This window comes from Ambystoma mexicanum, chromosome 5q (genome assembly GCF_040938575.1).
Source record: "Ambystoma mexicanum isolate Mex_15411 chromosome 5q, UKY_AmexF1_1, whole genome shotgun sequence".
Lineage (NCBI taxonomy): Eukaryota > Metazoa > Chordata > Amphibia > Caudata > Ambystomatidae > Ambystoma > Ambystoma mexicanum.
This window is the reverse complement of record NC_090933.1, coordinates 210,672,944-210,693,282: the sequence shown is the minus strand read 5'-3', so window position 1 is coordinate 210,693,282 and position 20,339 is coordinate 210,672,944. Positions and strand designations below refer to the sequence as shown.

At 48.9% G+C, this 20,339-nt stretch overlaps 1 protein-coding gene across 6 annotated transcripts in view; it reads left to right on the top strand.

The window, feature by feature from the left end:
* Positions 1–5,934, top strand: part of ZNF236 (zinc finger protein 236) — a 2,444,547-nt gene extending 2,438,613 nt beyond the window's left edge. For all 6 annotated transcript variants that reach the window (XM_069620724.1, XM_069620725.1, XM_069620723.1 and 3 more), the window contains 2 exons: positions 1,517–1,693; positions 4,273–5,934. In XM_069620724.1, coding sequence (XP_069476825.1) covers positions 1,517–1,693; positions 4,273–4,403 — 308 coding nt within the window. In that variant the 3' untranslated portion in view covers positions 4,404–5,934. The remainder of the gene's footprint in view (positions 1–1,516; positions 1,694–4,272) is intronic.
* The last annotated feature ends 14,405 nt before the right edge of the window (positions 5,935–20,339 follow it).

Sequence of the window (20,339 nt, the reverse complement as noted above, 5' to 3'; positions counted from 1 at the left end):
TTTCTTTCGATGCACATCTCCCGAGAGAGAGGGAGAGTTTTCAGAGATTTTAGCATTAGAGTATCATCATCTGCGTTAGTCCTAGCAATTAAGGTTGAGGAATTCTGACTTTTGGGATTGAGAGAGGTAGACCTTTATATTGAAAGAGAGAGGAGAAAAAGAGGTTCTTTTGGGCAATGCTGAAAAGGGCCTATTTTGGAGTTGGGTAAGGAGTTATGCATTGAGTTGAAGTACAGGGTCAATTATTCCTAGGATGAATAATGCGGTCTTAAGGATTTTATAATGCATTGTCTTGTGAAGGCTGCTCGGACGTCGAAGAGAATGCGGGCAGCCACCCCTTCTTAGTTTCCATTGGTTTTTAGGGTGTCCCACGTTGGGATCACTATCAATTTAGTGTTATGGAAAGCTCTAAAGCCTGCCTGAACAGGATCTAGGACTTCTTAAATTAACTTAAAAAGTGTTTTAAAAACTTAAAAAAGCTTTACCCTCAAGTTCAGTTAGGAATTTGTGTTTGTCTGGTATTTGTCCAAGTTGGTAGCGTCTAAGCCTGTTTTATGCAAGGTTTGTTGTACAAATCCTTAAGCTCCTGTTGGACAGGGTCTGTTGGAAAAGTAGTGTAGGTGGGAGTTCTTGCTGCCTGGCCACTAAGGAATCACCAAAAGAGAGGGAGATGCTGGGCAGCGCCCACTGGGGCAGGTTGAACTGGGATTTTGGAGACTGCTGGAGAAAGAGTTGAAAAGGTGCTTGGGATGGAAGGAGCGATAAAGGGGAATGGGAGTATAGTCTAAATTGTTGTTTGTGTTCATCAAGTATACATTGTTTGAGGTAGAAATGCATAATGACTTGGTTTGCAAATGGGATAAATGCCAGAAGATGTTAGGAGCGTAGACTGTTGGGCTACAGAAATGTGACTTGTGATAAGTGCCCTTTAGTAAGCAATGCACATTGATCAGATCAGTAGTGGATGTTTTAGAGAGGATAAACTCTGAGTGATGGAACATAGGCTGTATGAACCCCTTAACATCCGTCACTAAAATGTCCACGGCAAATGTTCGTCATGCTCAAACATATTACAAATATGTTCAAACCTCTTGCTAACAACCTTCTCAAACTAGAATCATTTTGTAGAAGAGGATATAGCATGCTCCAACTAAGGTAAGAGGCATACACAAACATCCAGTTTTAGGAAAGTCACTGTCACTCTAGAAAAGCTGAATTTCACTAGCCAACCTTGTTGGCCACATAATTTAGCGAACAATCGGTGAATGTTTAAGGTATTTACAAAAGGACTATGTGGGCTGTTTGGAGACTGCGATTTCAGGTTGTAGTTTTCCGAAATTAGCTTTTTTCATAATTTGTGCTGCATGTAGTTTTGTGATTAATGCATTTAATTCATTCCATCCCTGCAATACAGAAGCATTTTTTATGATCTTCTTGAAAATCTATCAAAATAGTTTACAAAGTATTGTGGAATATAATTAGAAGGCATAACAACAGATTCCTTTATTTATTTTAGGTGAACGACCATTTCAGTGTCATCTGTGTGAAAAAGCCTTTAACCAGAAGAGTGCGCTGCAGGTGCATATGAAAAAGCACACCGGAGAGAGACCTCACGAATGTGACTTTTGCCCAATGAGATTTACTCAGAAAAGCAATATGAAGCTCCATATGTTTAGAGCTCATGGCTATCATGGTATGTTTCAATTCATAAACATGTGTGTTCATTATAATATTTCAATGCAGATTCAAGTCGGGCAAAACCGGTGGGCTTCTGGACACTCTAGATTAAGCATGCTCTTTTCTAAAATGACCCTTTTTGAATGTATGATTTACTAAATGTTGGCATCACTGTATCACTTTGCTCTCGTAGAGCAGGGTAACTCTGCAGCATACTTGGTGCTTGACTCCACTTCTATACTTTCTAGTTGAACACTGTATATGTTGTTGCATGATCTTAATTGCAGGGCTAGTGGCTACAGTCCAGTCCTTGCAGGGCTAGTGGCTACAGTCCAGTCCTTGCATTGTCAGGTGCTATCAAGAAAGCAGTTGGCAGGTATTTTAATTTTCCACTCGTCTTTAAAAAATATCTTTGCGCTCTTGAAACATTGGTTCCCTTTTCTTTTTTTAAATGGCTTAACCCTTGTATGATGGCAAATGTGTTTCTAAGATTAGTCCCAGAATACTTTCAGGTTCTTTACCTAGGTGAGGTACAATGTTTCTAGTCTCGGCAGATCTGAAGTAGAAATCAATAACACTCTGCGAGTGCCTTAATGATGAGCCCCCAATGCGGAGACCAGGGCGAGGTGGGGGAAAATGACAGAGCAGACGCTGGCACATCTGAGGTTGCTTGAAAGGTGGGCTTGGATTGTGGGATTACGCCTGTGGTCCTAGCAAGCTGATTGGCTTCAGCTCCTGCCCTGTGTACTAATAGTGGTTAGTGAATGGTGATTATCTGCTCCAGTTTGTATAGTTCCGTCACTCCTTGGATCAGTTAGTTCCAAAAATGACATGAGCAACAAGCTGCATTATCTACTCAGTAATTCATGCTTACCGCCCTTTTATCAGAGACGTATTTGTTATTATTGAGATTTGTGGTCTTTCCTAGGTTCCTAAAATGCTCTTAGATTTTATGCAAAACAGGCTGTAGACCTTGCCGGTGTTGTCCCTTTTGCCTTTCTGATAGGGGTATTTTGAAAAAAGATAATATAAGTGTACTAGACTGCCCATCTTGGAATGATAACCTTCAATCAGAAAATAATTCATATGGTTAGTCTAGGTTTTGATATTTGCTCACCAAGACAAGTGTAACATTATTTTTATGACTTTAATATGTACTGGAGTGATCATTAGAAATTAACATTGTAAACCCTCCTGAGTTGAAGAAATTCCATAAAACTGGGTATTTGGCCCGTGTTCGTTCTCAGTGGAGGGGATCACACACTTTGTTTTAACATCCATGAAATCAGTCTGCCTTCTCAAAGATGATGGTGTGTTTCACCTACATTCAGGCCTAGCAGCCGTTTGTGGTGTATCCCAGTATTTGGAAAAGATAGACATGCAAGTCCTAGCTTAAACCCATACAACTTCAATAAATTCTTTATTCTGGACCAGTCAGAATACATGCGTAAACATCCATGTTCTTCACTTCATGTGTGCACGCATTCCTCCTGTCCCTTTTTTCTGCCAATTGCTACGGGCTTTAACACCTTTTCTTGAATTCGGTGCTTCTGTTAACGAGGAGCCCTATCATGGCAGCTGTCTATATTTATTCCTTTTTTCAGCACTTTCTTGTTGCTTTAGGCCCAAATTCTGATTCACTTCAAGCAGCCTATACCACAACATATTGGGTTCCAACCATATATTTTGTGTTGAGAGCAATTTGTGGTAGCTTGCCAAAAACTAGGTATGGCATCACTAGCTTTGGGTGCATCCACCTGGATCAACTGAGTTGTTCAAGATTCATTTTACTTATGAAGTTCATAGGTGATTCAAGGCAACAACATATTTCTCGGGGGGGGGGCAGGGGAGTGTGAGGGTAAGTAAGTGCTTGAATGAGTGCTTCTAAACTATGTGAGGTCTTTGGAAGGAAGAGATGTAGCATAACCAAGGAAAACCTCCTGGACTTTCTCATAACCCATGTAGAATGAACGCCATCCTCCCGACGCCGATGAAAAGTTCTGGGTGCATGGGCAAAGTAGGACGCAAATATGAGGCACAGTGGGAACGGGTGAGAGCACAAAGGAGTTCTTTGGAGGAAGGGGAGGATTTGCACCCATGACCACAGTCCCTTTTTATCACACACTCAGAATGCTGTCCAACATGATAACCCTCGGTCATGTGGTTATCCTTTTTTTTCATCCAAAATAAAGGAATGAAACAAGGGTATTAGTTCAGAACGTATCAGATCTGCTGTTTCTAAATAGAAAACCCATTAGAAACATACTATCTCGTGAAACGGTAGCCCCAATAAAATTACATCTTTTGCATTACAGAACAATGCTGTTGGAACATTTTGGATAGTTTTACTCTCTTGTTTGTTATTTAGCAAGCAACTGTTTAAATAATGTATGCTTTTTAAACAATATGATAAAAAAATACTTATTGAAGTATTTGTTGAAGTCCCTGTAAATGTATAATTGAAGTCCATTAGTCCAGTAGCTGTTGTCAAACAAATCACTCTATACTTTTCGGCTGTTGCTACATTTAACATGTGTTAAAGTTAACTTGATATATTTTATTATGTTGTACTTTAAAGCTGTTCATTTTCTGCAGGCATAGACAAGGTTGCCATGAATCAAGAAGGAGAGTTGGAAAGGGAGGATATTACTCATGGTCTTAACCTGGAAGAAGTGGTTCAAGAACCTTCAAATGACTGGCAGTGTGGCATCGCAAATGTTTTTTGAGGACTTCCCTTCCGAAACAGTTTCAGCACTAAAACTTCTCAAAAGTTGAAACATTCAGATTTTATCGCCTTTAACGGAATATCTAAACAATCATTGTTTTGTGAAATTGTGATATTCAGGAAACATACACATACTGGTCTGACAGGATTGCCTACAAATCAGCCCAGCACCTCAGGTATTGCTACAGGCAGTGTTCTTCGTCTAACCTATGAACAGCTTATTCGGTGGTGGAGAGGCACAGGATCTGGGACTAGGCGAACGCGATTGCATCACTGTCTCTGATCACAACAGTTACTTACTGCAACTTTTTATAAAATATTTTTAATACAAAAGAACAAGAAAATAATAAAATTAGGTATATTCCTTACCAAAAATGTACATGTTATTGAGAGTGGGGTTTATAGCGCACATTAACGTATCTGTGCACTTTTTTGGTGCATTCTTCTAATTTTAGTTTTCTGGAAAGTGGGAAGCTACAAAAGAAAAACATTAAATTCCATTCTGCTATGCAGAATTACTATGTGTGCTTTGGTGTGGTGACTGGTCATGCCTCCCTGAGTAATCTAGGGATAGGCCAGGTTTTCAGTTATTTATCTTGAATGATGACTGGAAGTGCCCATGCTGTATCACGTTCATTAAAAATACAAAGAGACTGAATTTACACCCAGAAACTAAACTTTGATTACATGAGACATCCTAGATGCACATATGTACATTTCGATTTTGAGGTATTGGACCTCTGAAGCCATATGTAAAAAGAAAATGAGCCTTCCAATATTTCTGATTGCCGCTGATCTTTACAAAAGCCCCTCCTCCCAGTTAAAATAGAGATTAGTAAATATGGCCTGACTTTTGTAACTAGCTATTGCATATTTCATATACTATCCTGGAAACATTATTCTTGACTTGTTTTTTTTTTATTTCGTACTGAAAAGCCTGTTGGTATGTGTAAAGAGTAGATCTGAAATGTCATTTCAAAAGGACTTAACATAATAGTACAGCAGTTTGTTAAAGGAAAATTAATTCCAAAGAATTGCAATCACCATACTAACGGTTTATATCATTGTGTTTATTTATATGTAAAATACGTTTGTATATATTTGTGTAAAGTAAGGCAGATGGAGTACATTATGTAAATAGTCTCTTGGTTGGGATGGTCCATTGCATTTATCAGCAGTATATACTGTATGAGCACGGCCAGACGATAACCATATTTCTTTTCTTGTAATATAATGTAGAGCGGGACTTTTCTTCAAAATGAAATGGTTGCCTTTTCCTTGACTACCTTTACGAAAATGTTTTTGGTGTAAATAGCTATTTTTGGCATACCTAATGGGTCGGACCACCTCAGATTCCGTGAATGAAGACACGTCACCGTTTTTCATGCTTCATATTTCCGTGTGATTCTTGATCTTTTGTTAACTCATGGCATGTGTAAATAAGCAATGTAGCTTGTGAACGAAAAATAACATTTTGGTAATGTGAAATATTTAATGCAAAAATATGTTGAATAATATTACTTTTCCAAGCATGCTTTGTGTGCGTGTCTTTAATTTTCTTTTCAACAAAATATAAAGGATACTTCCAGTTTTTCCCAGAGCTGTGTTGTTGTTTTCTTAATTCTTCTCATCTTTTGTTCCATAGGTTTTTTTCTCAACATAGGTTTCAGAGGTACCCACATATTCAGCCTACTTTACTGTCAAGGTGGGACTCCAACGTTAAAAGTAACGTTTAGTTTCCCTGAATGACTGTAAACCTGGTCTGACACTGTTGTGTACACTGTAAACCTGGTCTGACACTGTTTGTGTACGTCATATTTTTTCTTCATTTCCAGTTCCTTCCAACACTCAACTATACCCATCAGGTTGTGTGTGGGGTCTCCAACATGCACCAGCATGTCCCCCAATTGTTTACCACCTTGCTGTGCTGGCAATACCTTACTCATTTTGGGTGAAATTTGTATAACCCAGACAATTTTAAGCAAAGTTTTTACAAATGTTCGGTCTGTTTTAGACTTCCTTCTAGTCATTACTGGTGAGAAGGCAGTTTAGATTATTGCCTTTTTTGTGTTTAAATATTTTGTTTATTGAGGCAACTGGCACAGTTTGGAGCAAAGCTTAAACCGCAGTCATTTTAGCTCTCCTTATATTGCTTTCTGCACCAGTTCCCAATAATATTCATTACTACTCCATAGCAGCAGCTTCTTATTTAGTATTTTTTATATATTTGTTAACTTAATAAACAGCTAAATCTCACCTCCCACAACCCAAATTCAGACCAAGAAGTGGTTGGGGTGGGGAAGAGGAAGGGCAAAATCCCTGCAATACTGCTCCATATGGTTACTGCCCATAAATCTCCAGCCCCTAATTCTGTGACATATCCTCTTTAGTCTCGGCATCGCAACAGTTTCAGTACCTACCGGGTTCCCTGCACCTTACTGCTTTTATTTTTTTGTTTATTGCCACTATGAGTCGACTTCTCTTTTTCCATGTTCTCCCAGAGCGACAGCTGCCTGATCTTATGCATGCTACTGCTATCCTCCGTCTCCAAATTCGTTTGCCGGTCATGCGGAACAAAGACCTGCTCATCCACCTCACTGACATAGCTTTTGAAAAACAACATGCTATATGTAATAAACCATCATTTACAATGCCAACAATGCCAAGAAAGTCTCATTGCCCAAAAGGGTTATCACCCCAATTCCTAAATGAGATATCTGATATCTGCAGTTTCCCATTTTGGGTTGCTGCCTGGCAGGATCCACAGCTCCAAGGTGGCATTCCCCCCCCCCCCCCCTCTGCGGTTTTGGTACCTACAAGTCTGGGCTAATGCATGCCTGCAGAACCCCAGCAAGGCAGGAGGTTTAGGGAAATGATACTTGGATAGGAATGGGGGGTGAGGGAAACCAGGAAGTGGTTTAGGTAGAGGTTCTGGATAGACAGGGGGACACAGCATAACATAAGTTCACCTTACAATACAGTACAGTCTTCTAGGCAGAACCTCATCCATACATGCACACGTCCCCCTAAGAAACAATGCAGTGGTTAACAAGGTATACTGGTATGCACCAGCGCATTTAACAGGAAAGAAAACACTTCGCTCTGGGTATGGCTGCTGGAGTGTCTCTTGGTCACTCCCTGCCTGCATGCTCTCTGGACTGGACAGCAGTGTGAAATGTGGCCCCACATGGCTTACAGTGTGCATGTTCCCAGCTGAGGGGTGCTATGGGGGTCTGAGCTAGAAGCATATGAGTGCTAGGAACTTGCTGGAGCATGCAGGAGCCACATGTGGCTTTTTGCATGCAGCGTTCGTCTAGAGCGTCACATGACTAATTCGCATGCAGCTGAGTGGTCTGTGAGCCTGTAGTCCTCAGCGTGTCAGGCTGAGGTTATTCGTAGAGGACAGCATGTACGCCATCCTGGGTTTCACTTGTGCTATGCCTATGTGGGCTGGGTTAGGTGTGCGGGTTAATGCGGCATTGCTTAGGTATGCATTAGCTGCCAGTGCGGTACTTAGCTTGCTGGGGGCGGGGGCCTGGAGTCGGGCGGGGCTTGACTCCCTGCGCGTGCCCACTGCTTCTATGAGCCCTGCAGCACTTATCTTAGCCTTACGAGGGGCCAGGTTCATGATCCTGTGGGGTGTGGCCCCTTGCGTGTATGCCCGTGGCTGAAGCTGCTCTGCCTGCGTCTTGCCTGATTGCAATCTCAAGTACAAGCCCAGTGCTTTGCTCTGCGCGCATGCGTGCCAAAGTGCCACTCCCAGCGTGGCTTGATTGTTGTAGTCTTTGACCCTGAGGTTGCTGGGAAATGTAGTTGTATAGGCGTTTGTCCTACAATAAGGGCAGAGAAGCCGCTGATGAGGCCTGATAGTTTTGTAATGCTTTTGTCTCTGGTTTGCTTGTGTTTTTTGTTGCTATTTGTCTCTTGAGCCCTCTCTCCCTGCTACACTCACTCCATGCACACTCATTCCATGCACACCCTGGCCCCCAGGCCTGACGCTGCCAAGCCAACAACAGGTTTATGGGTCTGGCCCCACCATACTTCATATCCTCCCAATTGGGGCCATCAACCAGTCACAGTGCCAATTTTAAACTTTAGTGACATTTGATGTTTACATTATCTTCAAACCCGCCGACAAGGGCGGGGCACTAGTCCTGATGAACAAATCTGACTATCTCCGGGAAGTATTAGATCCCATCATCCCGGTGTTCTACATTCTCCCCAAGATACATAAGAGGCTCTTAAAACCCCCAGGACGCCCTATCATTGCAGCAACGGACAGCCTACTAGAACTTCTGGCCTAGTACCTGGATAAAATCTTACAGCCTTTGATCCAGGATACAGCCACCTATATCGAGGATACCATGCACTTGCTGAAAAAGCTCCAGGGGGCTGGATTTGTGAATGATAGGGATACACACTCTTCACCATGGATGTGACTTCCCTTTACACTAATATTGTACACAAAGCAGGCCTAGAAGCAGCGGAATGGCTACTGCTCAGATCTGACAATTGCCAAGGAGACAGGATCTTTGTACTGACCCTATTGAAACTTGTTCTAATGAACAATTTCTTCAAATTCCAAGACAGATATTTTTTACATCTCTCAGGTACAAGTATGGGTGCCACCATGGCACAGACATATCCCAATACATATATTCTCTACTTGGAGACTGAACACGTCCTAACCTCACCAAGATGAATATGTCACCTTTCCATCTCTGTTCGCTACATTGACGACGTGTTTGGCATCTGGACAGGACCCCAAGATGAACAACAGGAGTTCTTTGCGATGATTAACAGGATGCACCCAAGAATCCAATTCTCAACCCAAACCAGTGAATCGGTTATTAACTTGTTGGATGTGCAGATCTACAGTAAGGTCCACGACCTTGAGACCAGGATCTTTACAAAACTGATAGAAACAGTCTCCTACTGGCCACCAGTTTCAATCCACAATGAAACATGGACAGTGTCCCTCCGAATCAATTTCTCATATACAGAAGGAACATCTCTGAGACTGATGAATATATCAGCGCCAATCTATGACCTTGCAAAAGAAATTTCAGGAGAGAGGCTACAGTCCTACCCTCATCTCAAACATTGCAGTGAAACTGCAAGCTATCGATGGAGAAACACTCCTGATGCCCAACACAGAAGAACGAACCACTGGTCTATGTGACGACACATTCCACACAGAGTCACAGAATCAAAAATATTATACAAAGAAACTGGCCTATGCTCCAAATGGATCCCCAATTACAGCCACTGTTACAACAACTACCCGCCTTTGCTTATAGGAACAGCAAGGCTTTGCATAACAGTCTAGTGAATGCAGAGATTCCGTCTGCACCCATAAGATTCAGCACAGGTTGACACTACCTTGCCAACTGTCAGCATTGTGCTAATATTATACTAGGCAACACCATCACATATCCCCGCTCGGGGAAGCCTATTTGCCTCAAACATTACTGCACATGTGACTCTTCGAATGTCATACATGCGCTTAAGTGTCCTTGTGGTCACTAATACGTGGGCATGAAAGCCAAAACGAGGTGGAACGAGCACAAGTCAAAAATTCATACAAAAAAACCTGAAAACCCCTGTAGCAATGCATTTTGTCGAGGCAAGACATGCAGTAGCACAAATGAAGTGTGTGATTCTAGAACAGATCAAACTAGGCAATAAGGGGGAGACATCCACAAAAGGCTGTTACAAAGGGAAGTTCTATGGATGGATCGTCTCGACTCACTCAGCCCGAGGGGCATGAACTGCGATTTTGACCTAATGTGTTTTGTTTGATTCATGTAAAACTTATGGAGCGTTGACATGTTAGGCTGAAACAATAGACTGTAAGTGGGGTGTCTCCCCCGAGGATGTATTCTTGATTTATACAATGGGACTGTTCGGCGCGTACTGCTGAGGCACAGACTGGGAGCGGACATGAACATGAGAGAACTAGTAGATCTGTGTATTAGACATGAGTAGTACAGGACCTTTAAAGCCCCCGTCAGAAGTTGACAGTGAACTTATACAGAGGTGTTGGTCCCTCCCAAAGGCAATACGGTACTGGAGCAGTATACCATCTTGCAGGCTCTGATCTACACATAGTAGTTTACTTAGTTGCAATCCCATCACAATATGAGCAATAGGGCATTTGAGAGGCACCAATCCCTTACCCCAAGTTTAGGTCCTCCATATTGAATGTTATTACCCATTCGTTGCTATACTGTATCGCATGGCCTTGGCGCCAGGATCTATAGTTCCCACTGACTTAAAGCAGGAATGGGGCACCCAGCAGAATTTATTTTCTGCTGTTAGGCCCTATTTCCTGCTTGCTAGGACTTCCTTTTAATTGTAGCGGTTAGCCTTTCTTTTACAACAACTCGTTTGGTGGAACCGCCATCATGAATGAGCACTCGAAGGAGCAGCAGCGGATTTCCACCGTAAGAGTGCTTTTTCAGCAGTCCCAGTGTGTACTTGGCATTTAATTCCAATGTTACAATTGAATTGCCCTACCCTACCCTTACGTTACAGATGGTGCTACAGCGCTTGTTCTAATGAACATGCACCACAAAAGCACCATTCATTAAGCACTCTGAGTCCCACACAAAGATGTGTCCATGCAACGTGGTAGCGAAGCGCACCACTGCCATGGTTACCTTATACACAGTGGAGAATCGGGCCACGCGTCTTGCAGGCGGGCAGCTCCGATCCTTCACTATCACCCGAGGTATGTGAATTACTTAATTGTGACAGCACATTGCCATTAACATTGTGAGCGTACCTCTGATCTCACCATCTGCTTGTAGTCCTGATGTACCTGTTGCACACACCGAGGGCGCCAGCACGGCATATGTATTTGGAAACATATCTGCATTTTACTGTGAATCACGCTGGTTGCTGGCAGTCCTGGTGTACCTAATGTTCAGACCGCAGACGCCAGCATGGCTTACTTATGTTAATAGTTTGTTCTTTATAGAACATCTAGATTACAACAACGGGAACTATGTGTGCCCAATGAGACACTGCGCTTAGCGTTTGGGGGGGGAGTAGAGAAGTGCAGGCCACGCTGCTACAATGCAGTAGGCTCACAGTAACGCCCTGACGCGGCTTCACTATGCCGCTTCTGCCTTAAATCACAAATTGGGTCTGAGACTAAGCTTTATGGTGACCGAACCAAGTTGCTAAACGCACTAGGTTCCTGACGCTCTGCACCCCCACATATTAACACTAAGGTATCCTCCTAGATACCGTTCTCACAAACGCAACTTTCTCCTATTTCCACCAGTGATTATAGTTCATCAGCGCCTGAATTGCATTTTCAATACCCGGCAATTGCTGATAACACTACAGCTGGGCAAGTAGCATGGCAATCTATGGCAAACCAGACCTGAAGGTTACATGGAATTTAAACAATTATGCATAGTGACACACATCTTTTTAAACATGGAGAACTCTTCAACACCCTTGATCCTTACCCATTATGATTGAAGGTCAGTGACTCTGGTTACTTAATGTTTATGCCATTGTATTGAACAGCTTAGAAGTGATGGGACTAAGTAAGTCTACTTGTTACCCCTTAGGTGAACACAAGATTAGAAACGCTATTTTATGGAACACCATGGAACTATGAGCTCCCAAGCCCGGGGGATGGATTTTCAATAATCTGAAATGGGTTGGCAATTTTGTACTTTGTATTGTGTACTTTAGAGGAGCCCATTGGACATTTTGAATTTCTCCAGCGTGGGGTCTGGCATGGATTCACATGCTCATGAATATTCCCAGTTGTCAAGCTGGGAATCCTCGGTAAAGAAAAATCCGTATCAGTTTCGTTTCTGATCTGTCTTTCGTAGTAGTAACCAATCACTGAACTCTGCGTCATACTGACCACAGCCAATGACTGCCATCTCCCTAAGCCCCGCCTCTGGCAGCCATCTTCAGATTATTACCGCACGTTCAAGTGTTGGGATGCTCGTCCTATTGCTCTCGAGCTTTAGTGCTTTTTTCACGCTTTTTCTTAGGAAAATGTTCTCTTTTTCGGTCAAAAGAGCCTCAAGCTCCACCGTTTCTTTATCTGATCAACAGGGACCCATGTCGGATTCTTCTACGCCCCTCAAGGGTGAAGATTTCATCGAGCCACGCTTTTGGAGGACACCAGAAGTTTCTCAGGCCCTCTCGAGCATGGCCCAGGAGAAGGGAAGCTCGACGCCCGGAAAGCTGTTCAGGGTCTGCCCTGGATGCCAGCTTCAGAATGTCTTTAAGGAGGACGAACACTCCCTTTGCCTCTACTGCCTTCATGAGGACAAGACGCACGTGGAGAAGGACTGTGCGTTTTGCGGCAATATGTCGGAGCGGACCATGAAGGACCGCCATCTGCGTCTCGCCAACTGGCTGGAAGGGAAGAGCCCGTCAGGCGAGAAGAAGAAGTTGTCCAAGCGGTCTTCTAAGACCTATGAGGGCGCCCCGGCGACGGGGGTCCAACAGAAGGCCAAGCACCGCGAGTCCGCTGGCACCGGGAGCGCCGAACGGTCGGGCTCTACGGGCACCAGGCAGGGCGCATCCTCCCCGGCGCCATCAACCACGAGCCAACGCTCTGGCTCGGGTAAGAGGAAGGCCGAGCACCCGGCAAAGCTCTTGGAGAGACCCCGGTCGTGCTCGAAGGCCCCATCGGAGTGGGAGCGAGGCGGTGACCCTCCCCCCAAGGAGAAGGCGGTGAGCGCACCTAAGGTGGTGAAAGCCTTGATCCATCCGGCCAAGGCCTCTATCGAGACAGTCGTGGCGGCCCTGGCTCAGTCTGTGGAGGCTACACCAGTGGTGGCGACCTCGGGGCCCAGAATCTCCCTGCCTCCGCGGAGGGAGTCCTCTTTCATGCCCATCGACAGGACCCCCGTGAAACCTCCGACGGAGAAGAAAAAGGGGGGGCAGGAGGTCGTTGTGGATTCGGCCTCAACCTCTGAGGAGGAGCTGATCGAAGTCTTAGGCCACGACGTTGGCGTGGAAGAAGACCATCCTGTCGGTAGGGACCCCGACGTAGGAGACTACGAGAACATCGAGGGTGCCGACGGGGCTCCTGACCGCCCTTCGGAACCCCCTCAACCAGTGCCGCAAGACAACTCATCGGCCATTTTGTTGGCTATACAGTCCTTATGCTTGGAGATAAGGACGAGACTGCCGTTACCACCAACGGAGGAACCGCTCCCGATGGGGGACCCGGAGCCAGGCCCTTCTGGTAGTCCTCCTCCTAAAGAGAAGAAGGGTTCATCCTCCACCTCCTTTTCAACCATCGCGCCCTGTTCAACCCTCCTCCCCGTCCACGACACGTGGGGATGATACGGGGACTGACACGGCCGCGATGGGTACAGACGACGAGGTTTACGACGAGGATCTCCCGTCGTCACCTCCCTCCCGGGCTTCCCCGCCCGACGAGATTGGATCGTTTCACGCCATGATCGCCAGGGCATCTGAGCTTTTCCAGCTCTGCCCGGAAGAGAAGAAGAAGGAAGGTTTTGTCATGATCTCTGCTTCCAAGGGATCAGGACTTGCCCGACTCCCTTGGAAGCAGACGCATAACCCCGGTTCCGAGTGCCAGCCAGTCCCAATTGGGACCTTTTGGACCCTGTCCTGGCGCCAGTGGCACCAGGCTCATAAAGATGCCCAGTCCCAGCGCTGGAAGCGCCGGGCTCATAATGCTTGGGTGGATTTACTTGCAGCAGACCATGCTGCTTACTTACCTGCCAGTTGAACCCCTGATCCTCTTCTGTTTGGGACTACTTTTCCTGTTGGGTGGGGCAGGAGCCACTCCCTAGGTTCAGAACACTGGAACTCTTCTGGAAAGCAGGAACTCTTTTCTTACCTAGGCGTGGCTGTGGAAGGAGACACCTAAGCACTACAGGAGGCTATTTAAACCACACCCGATGGATGAATCTTGCTTTGCGTTATTCTGCATTCTCTGCAGCAGAACGCTCATCGTGTCTTCTGCTTCTGATCCTGGGCCTAAGGGAACAAAGGCTTACCATCCTGGAATCCAGTCTTCAGCAGCACCTGTAAAGACAAAGAAAGAACAGGTTAGCACTACGGTCTTCAGTGGCAGCGCATCTCTTACCTGGTCCATCGGCTGTCACCAACGCCTCGCGCTGCATTCCGACATCTGAAAGACAAAGGCTTACCTACTCTTCGCATGCTCCGGAGGTCTTCGCACTGCATTCCGGCATCTGAAAGACAAAAGCTTACCAGCTCTTCGCACGCTCCGGAGGCCTTCGGCGCTGCATCCCGCATCTGAAAGACAAAAGAAGGTGCGTTTATAGACATTGGGCAACTTTATTACTCACGTGCCATTACTCCTTCCCACGCCGAATCCAGTGGGTATTCCAGCACCCTTCAGCTTCTCTAAAGCTGCGAACTTGTACCTGCAAGATAAAAGGGACAGTTCTCCAGCATGGGGTCTGGCATGGATTCACATGCTCATGAATATTCCCCGTCGTCAGGCTGGGAATCCTCGGTAAAGAAAAAACCAGTATCAGTTTCGTTTCTGATCTGTCTTTCGTAGCAATAACCAATCACTGATCTCTGCGTCATACTGACCACAGCCAATGACTGCCCTCTACCTAAACCCCGCCTCTGGCAGCCATCTTCAGATTTTTACCGCACGTTCATGTGTTGGGATCCTCGTGCTATTGCTCTCGAGCGTTAGTGCTATTTTTCACGTTTTTTTTCTCAAAAAACTTCATTTTTCGGTCAAAAGAGCCTCAAGCTCCACCGACTCTCTATCCGATCAACGGGGACCCGTGTCGGATTCGTCTGCGCCCCTCAAGGGTGAAGATTCGTCGAGCTACGCTTTTGGAGGACTCCAGAAGTTTCTCAGGCCCAGTCATGGCCCAGGAGAAGGGAAGCTCGACGCCCGGAAAGCTGTTCAGGGTCTGCCCTGGATGCCAGCTTCAGAACGTCTTCAAGGAGGACGAACACTCCTTTTGTCTCTACTGCCTACATGAGGACAAGACGCACGTGGAGAAGGACTGTGCGTTTTGCGGCAACATGTCGGAGCGGACCATGAAGGACCGCCATCAACGTCTCGCCAACTGGCTAGAAGGGAAGAGCCCGTCCGGCGAGAAGAAGAAGAAGAAAACCGAGCGGTCTTCTAAGACCTTTGAGGACGCCCCGGCGACGCGGGTCCAACATAAGGCCAAGCACCGCGAGTCCGCTGGCACCGGGAGCGCCGAACGGTCGGGCTCTACGGGCGCCAGGCAGGGCACACCCTCCCCGGCACCATCAACCACGAGCCAACGCTCTGGGTCGGGTAAGAGGAAGGCCGAGCACCCGGCGAAGCTCCTGGAGAGGCCCCGGTCGAGCTCGAAGGCGGAGGGGGAGCGAGGCGGTGTCCCCCCCTCAAGGATAAGGCGGTGAGCGCACCTAAGGTGGTGAAGGCCTTAATCCATCCGGCCAAGCCCTCTATCGAAACTGTCGCGGCGGCCCTGGCTCAGCCTGTGCAGGCTACACCAGTGGTGGCGACCTCAGGGCTCAGAGTCTCCCTGCCACCTCGGAGGGAGTCCTCTTTTGTGCCCATCGATAGGACCCCCGTGAAATCCCCCGAGGGGAAGAGAAAGGGGGGGCAGGGCGTCGTCGTAGATTCGGCTTCAACCTCGGAGGAGGAATTGGTCGAGGTCTTAAGCCATGGCGTGGAAGAAGACCGGCCCGTCGGGATGGATCCCCACGCAGGTGACGACGACATCGCCGAGGGTACCGACGGGGCCCCTGATCGCCCGTCGGATTCCCCTCTGCCAGCGCCGCAAGACAGCTCGGCGGCCATTTTGTTGGCTATACAGTCCTTATGTTCAGAGATAAGGACGAGACTACCGTTGCCGACGGAGGAACCTCTCCCGTCGGGGGACCCAGAACCGGGACCTTCTGGTGGTCCCCCCTACTAAGAAAAGAAGGATCCACCCTCCACCTCCTTTTCAGCCGTCGCGCCCCGTCCAGCCCTCCTCCCCGTCCACCCGAGGGGATGATACGGGGACTGACATGGCAGCGACGGGTACGGACGACGAGGTATACGACGAGGATTTACTGTCGCCGCCTCCCACCAGGGCTTCTCCGCCCGACGAGATTGGATCGTTCCACTCCATGATCACCAGGGCATCCGAGCTTTTCCAACTCTGCCCTGAGGAGAAGAAGAAGGAAGGTTTCCTTTATCAGCGGCGCGAGGCCAAGAGGAAGACGGTCCTCTCAGTGCCTCTATTGGACGACATTTGGGATGAGGGCCTCACCCTCCTCAAGAACCCTTCCACGACGCCAGCTAGAAGAGACCGGTACGAGAAGAAGTACCGGGTCCCGGACACGGCCCCCCTGTGCCTCCGGGCGCAGCCTACCCCGGACTCCGTCGTCTCCGCGGCGGCCAGGAAGAAAGCGGGGGGAGGTGCGGCCTCCACATCGACTTCCCCACCGGACGGTGAGGGAAAGAAATTGGACGCTATGGGACGCAGAGTCATCTCGTCGGCAGCGACGACGATTAAAGCGGCCAACGCCTTGGCTATCGTGGCCCGCTACGATAGGGAGCTCTTGTACAAACTGGCTCCCCTGCTGGACTTCCTGCCGGACGACAAGAGGACAGAGGCCCTGGAGATCCTGCAGGAAGGTGAGGTGGCGTCGGACCACGCCATTACCGTTGCGACGGACATCGCCGACACTGGGTTCCGCCAGTTGGGCAACGGCGTTTGCCTTAGGCGGCGTGGATGGCTCAAGGCTACGGACTTCCGTCAAGACGTTCAGACCAGAGTCCTGGACATGCCCTTCGATGGGAACAACCTGTTTGGGAAAACAGTAGACGATTCCCTTCAGGCCATTAAAGCGGACACTGAGACGGCCCGGGCCCTGGGAGTTCTGCAACAACGACGGACGCCCTTTCGGAGCAGCGGAGGCAAGGGCGCCTCCAAAGGTTCCGGCGGCGGCTTCTCCACCTACCGTCAAGCGGCCCGCTCGTCGTCTCAGGAGGCCTACAGAGGACGAGGCAAGTCTGGCGGACCCCGCCGTCGTCGCCAAGGAGGTCAAGGCGGCAAAGCCTCGTCGAAGCAGGATTGAACCGGCCGTGGGGTCGGGCCCCCACCGAAGCACCCCGGTGGGAGGCCGGCTGGCGAGCTTCGTCAGCGTGTGGGAGTCCATCTCCACCGACCGTTGGGTGCTGGACGCCTTGGCCCGGGGCCACGCGCTCGAGTTCCAGAGAAGATGCCCGCGCGTCCCCCCCCGTGGCCAGGAAAGAACTTCACGTCCCTCAACTTCTCTTGGAGGTAAAAGCGATGCTCAGGAAGGGCGCCATCGAACTCGTCCCAAAGAGGCTTCGGGGCTCCGGAGTTTACTCGAGATACTTCCTCGTGAAGAAGAAGACAGGGGGATGGCGCCCCATCCTGGACCTGCGACGTCTGAACAAGTTCATCAAGGCGCAGAAGTTCCGGATGGTCACCCTCCAGCACGTCCTGGGTCAGCTGGAGGAAGGAGACTTCCTGTCGTCGTTGGATTTGGAGGATGCCTACTTCCATATTCTCATCCTAAAGGGGCACCGAAAATTCCTCAGGTTTGTGGTTCAAGGGCGTCATTACCAGTTCAAAGCCCTCCCCTTCGGACTACGGTCGGCACCCAGGGTATTCACCAAGTGCCTCGCACCGGTGGCGGCGCAGCTGCGCCGCGAGGGGGTCCACGTCTACCCCTACCTGGACGACTGGCTCATCCGAGCCAAGACGAGGGAGCTCGCCGTGGTTCACACGGCAAGGACCGTCCAACTTCTCACGGACCTGGGATTCTCCGTGAACTACGCCAAATCCCACCTGGTACCCGCGCAAGACGCTCTGTTTCTGGGAGCGAGGCTCAACACAGTGTCTCTTCTGGCCTCCCCCTCGGAGGAGAGGACCAGGACCATCCTGGGCAAGGTGCAGCGGATGTTGGTGGCCGACGCGGCCAAGGTGAGGTCCATCAAGTCCCTCCTCGGAATGATGTCTTCCTGCATCTACCTCATTCCCATGTGCAGGCTCCGGATGCGCCCGTTGCAGGAGTTCCTTGGCGCGCGTTGGATCCAAACGACGGGCAGCTTCGAGGAAAGGATCACACTCGACGAGAGTTTCCGACGAGCGATCCGGTGGTGGGGCACCCGCGCGCATCTGACGACGGGCTTGGACTTCCAGACCCCAGCCCACCAGGAGACAGTGACCACGGATGCCTCCCTGGAAGGGTGGGGAGCGCACACCGAAAATCTGCACGCAAGAGGCCTTTGGCTCCCGACGGAGAAATCCCTACGTATCAACGTCCTGGAGCTCCGTGCAGTGTTTTGGGCCCTCAGGTCCTTCCTTCCGTCCCTCAAGGGCAAGGTGGTGAGGATCTTCACCGACAACACCACCACCATGTTTTACATCAGGAAACAGGGCGGAACCAGGTCCCCAGCACTGTCCAAGGAGGCGCAGGACCTGTGGCATTGGGCCATCGCCCAAAGGATATTTCTGGTGCCGTTTCATCTGCCAGGGATAAAAAACACCATCGCCGACTCACTCAGCAGGGAGCTGCGCTCGTGCCACGAGTGGGAGCTACGGCAGGATCTAGTGGATCGCCTCTTCCGACGGTGGGGCACACCCCAGATCGACCTGTTCGCGACGGCGACGAACTCCAAGTGCCGGAGGTTCGCCAGCAGGTTTCCCCAGGCGAGGAGCATGGGCGATGCTTTCTCGTTCCCCTGGGAGGGCCTGTTCCTCTACGCGTTCCCTCCCTTGCCACTGCTAATCCGGCTCGTCAACCAGCTCAAGAGGTCACGGTGCAGGATGATCCTCGTCGCACCTGCGTGGCCGAGGCAGATATGGTTCCCGGACCTTCTGGACTTGTCAGCGTCCCCGCCAATCAAGCTGCCGGTGGACGCGGATCTACTCTCCAGAGAAGGAGGCGCCATCCTCCACCACGACCCGAAATCGCTGAACTTGCAGGCCTGGCTCCTGCAGCGCTAGAGTTTGGAGGATACGACATACCGGCCGACTGCAGAGAGTTTCTTGCAAAGGCCAGGGCGTCCTCGACTCTTAAATGGTACGGACACAAATGGAAGAGGTTCTCTGTCTGGTGCCACGCACAGAAGATTAACCCTCTACGGATTACGGCCCCCCAAGTACTGCCGTACCTGCTGACGCTGGCCAAAGCTGGACTGGCACACGCGTCCATCAAGATTCATCTTGCTGCGATCTCCCGATACACCAGAACCACGGGGCGGACGTCCTTGTGGTCTCATCGTCTGGTGAAAGAGTTCATGAAGGGACTGTCAGATCGTTCCCGCCGGTGAAGGCTCCGGCCCCGGCGTGGGAGCTCAACGTGGTGCTGACCAAGCTCATGGGACCTCCGTTCGAGCCTCTGCACTCAGCTCCGTTGAAATTTCTGTCGTGGAAAACAGCGTTTCTTGTGGCCATCACCTCCGCACGACGAGTGGGAGAGATCCAGGCCCTTTCCTGCAAGGCCCCGTACTTGACTTTTCACGCAACGAGGGTAGTGCTCAGGACGCACCCCTCCTTCATGCCCAAGGTACCGTCGGACTTCCATCTCAACGAACCCTTGGTGTTGCCTGTGTTCTTCCCGTCGCCTTCGTCGCCGGCTGAGAGGACTTTGCACTCGCTGGATGTGGCTAGAGCGCTAAAGTTCTACGTGGACCGCACGAAGTGTTTTCGGAAGACGTCACAACTCTTTGTGAACTTTGGACCTGTCAATCAGGGGAAGGCTCTCTCGAAGGCTTCCATTTCCAGATGGCTCTCCGGCTGTATCATGTACTGTCACCGGTTGGCAAACCGACCGCTGCCTGGCCGTCCGAGAGCCCATTCCACCAGAGCGATCGCAGCTACCACGGCGTTCCTATCTGGTGTGCCCCTGCTGGACATATGCAGGGCTGCTACGTGGAGGTCGACGCACACCTTCACGAAATTCTACT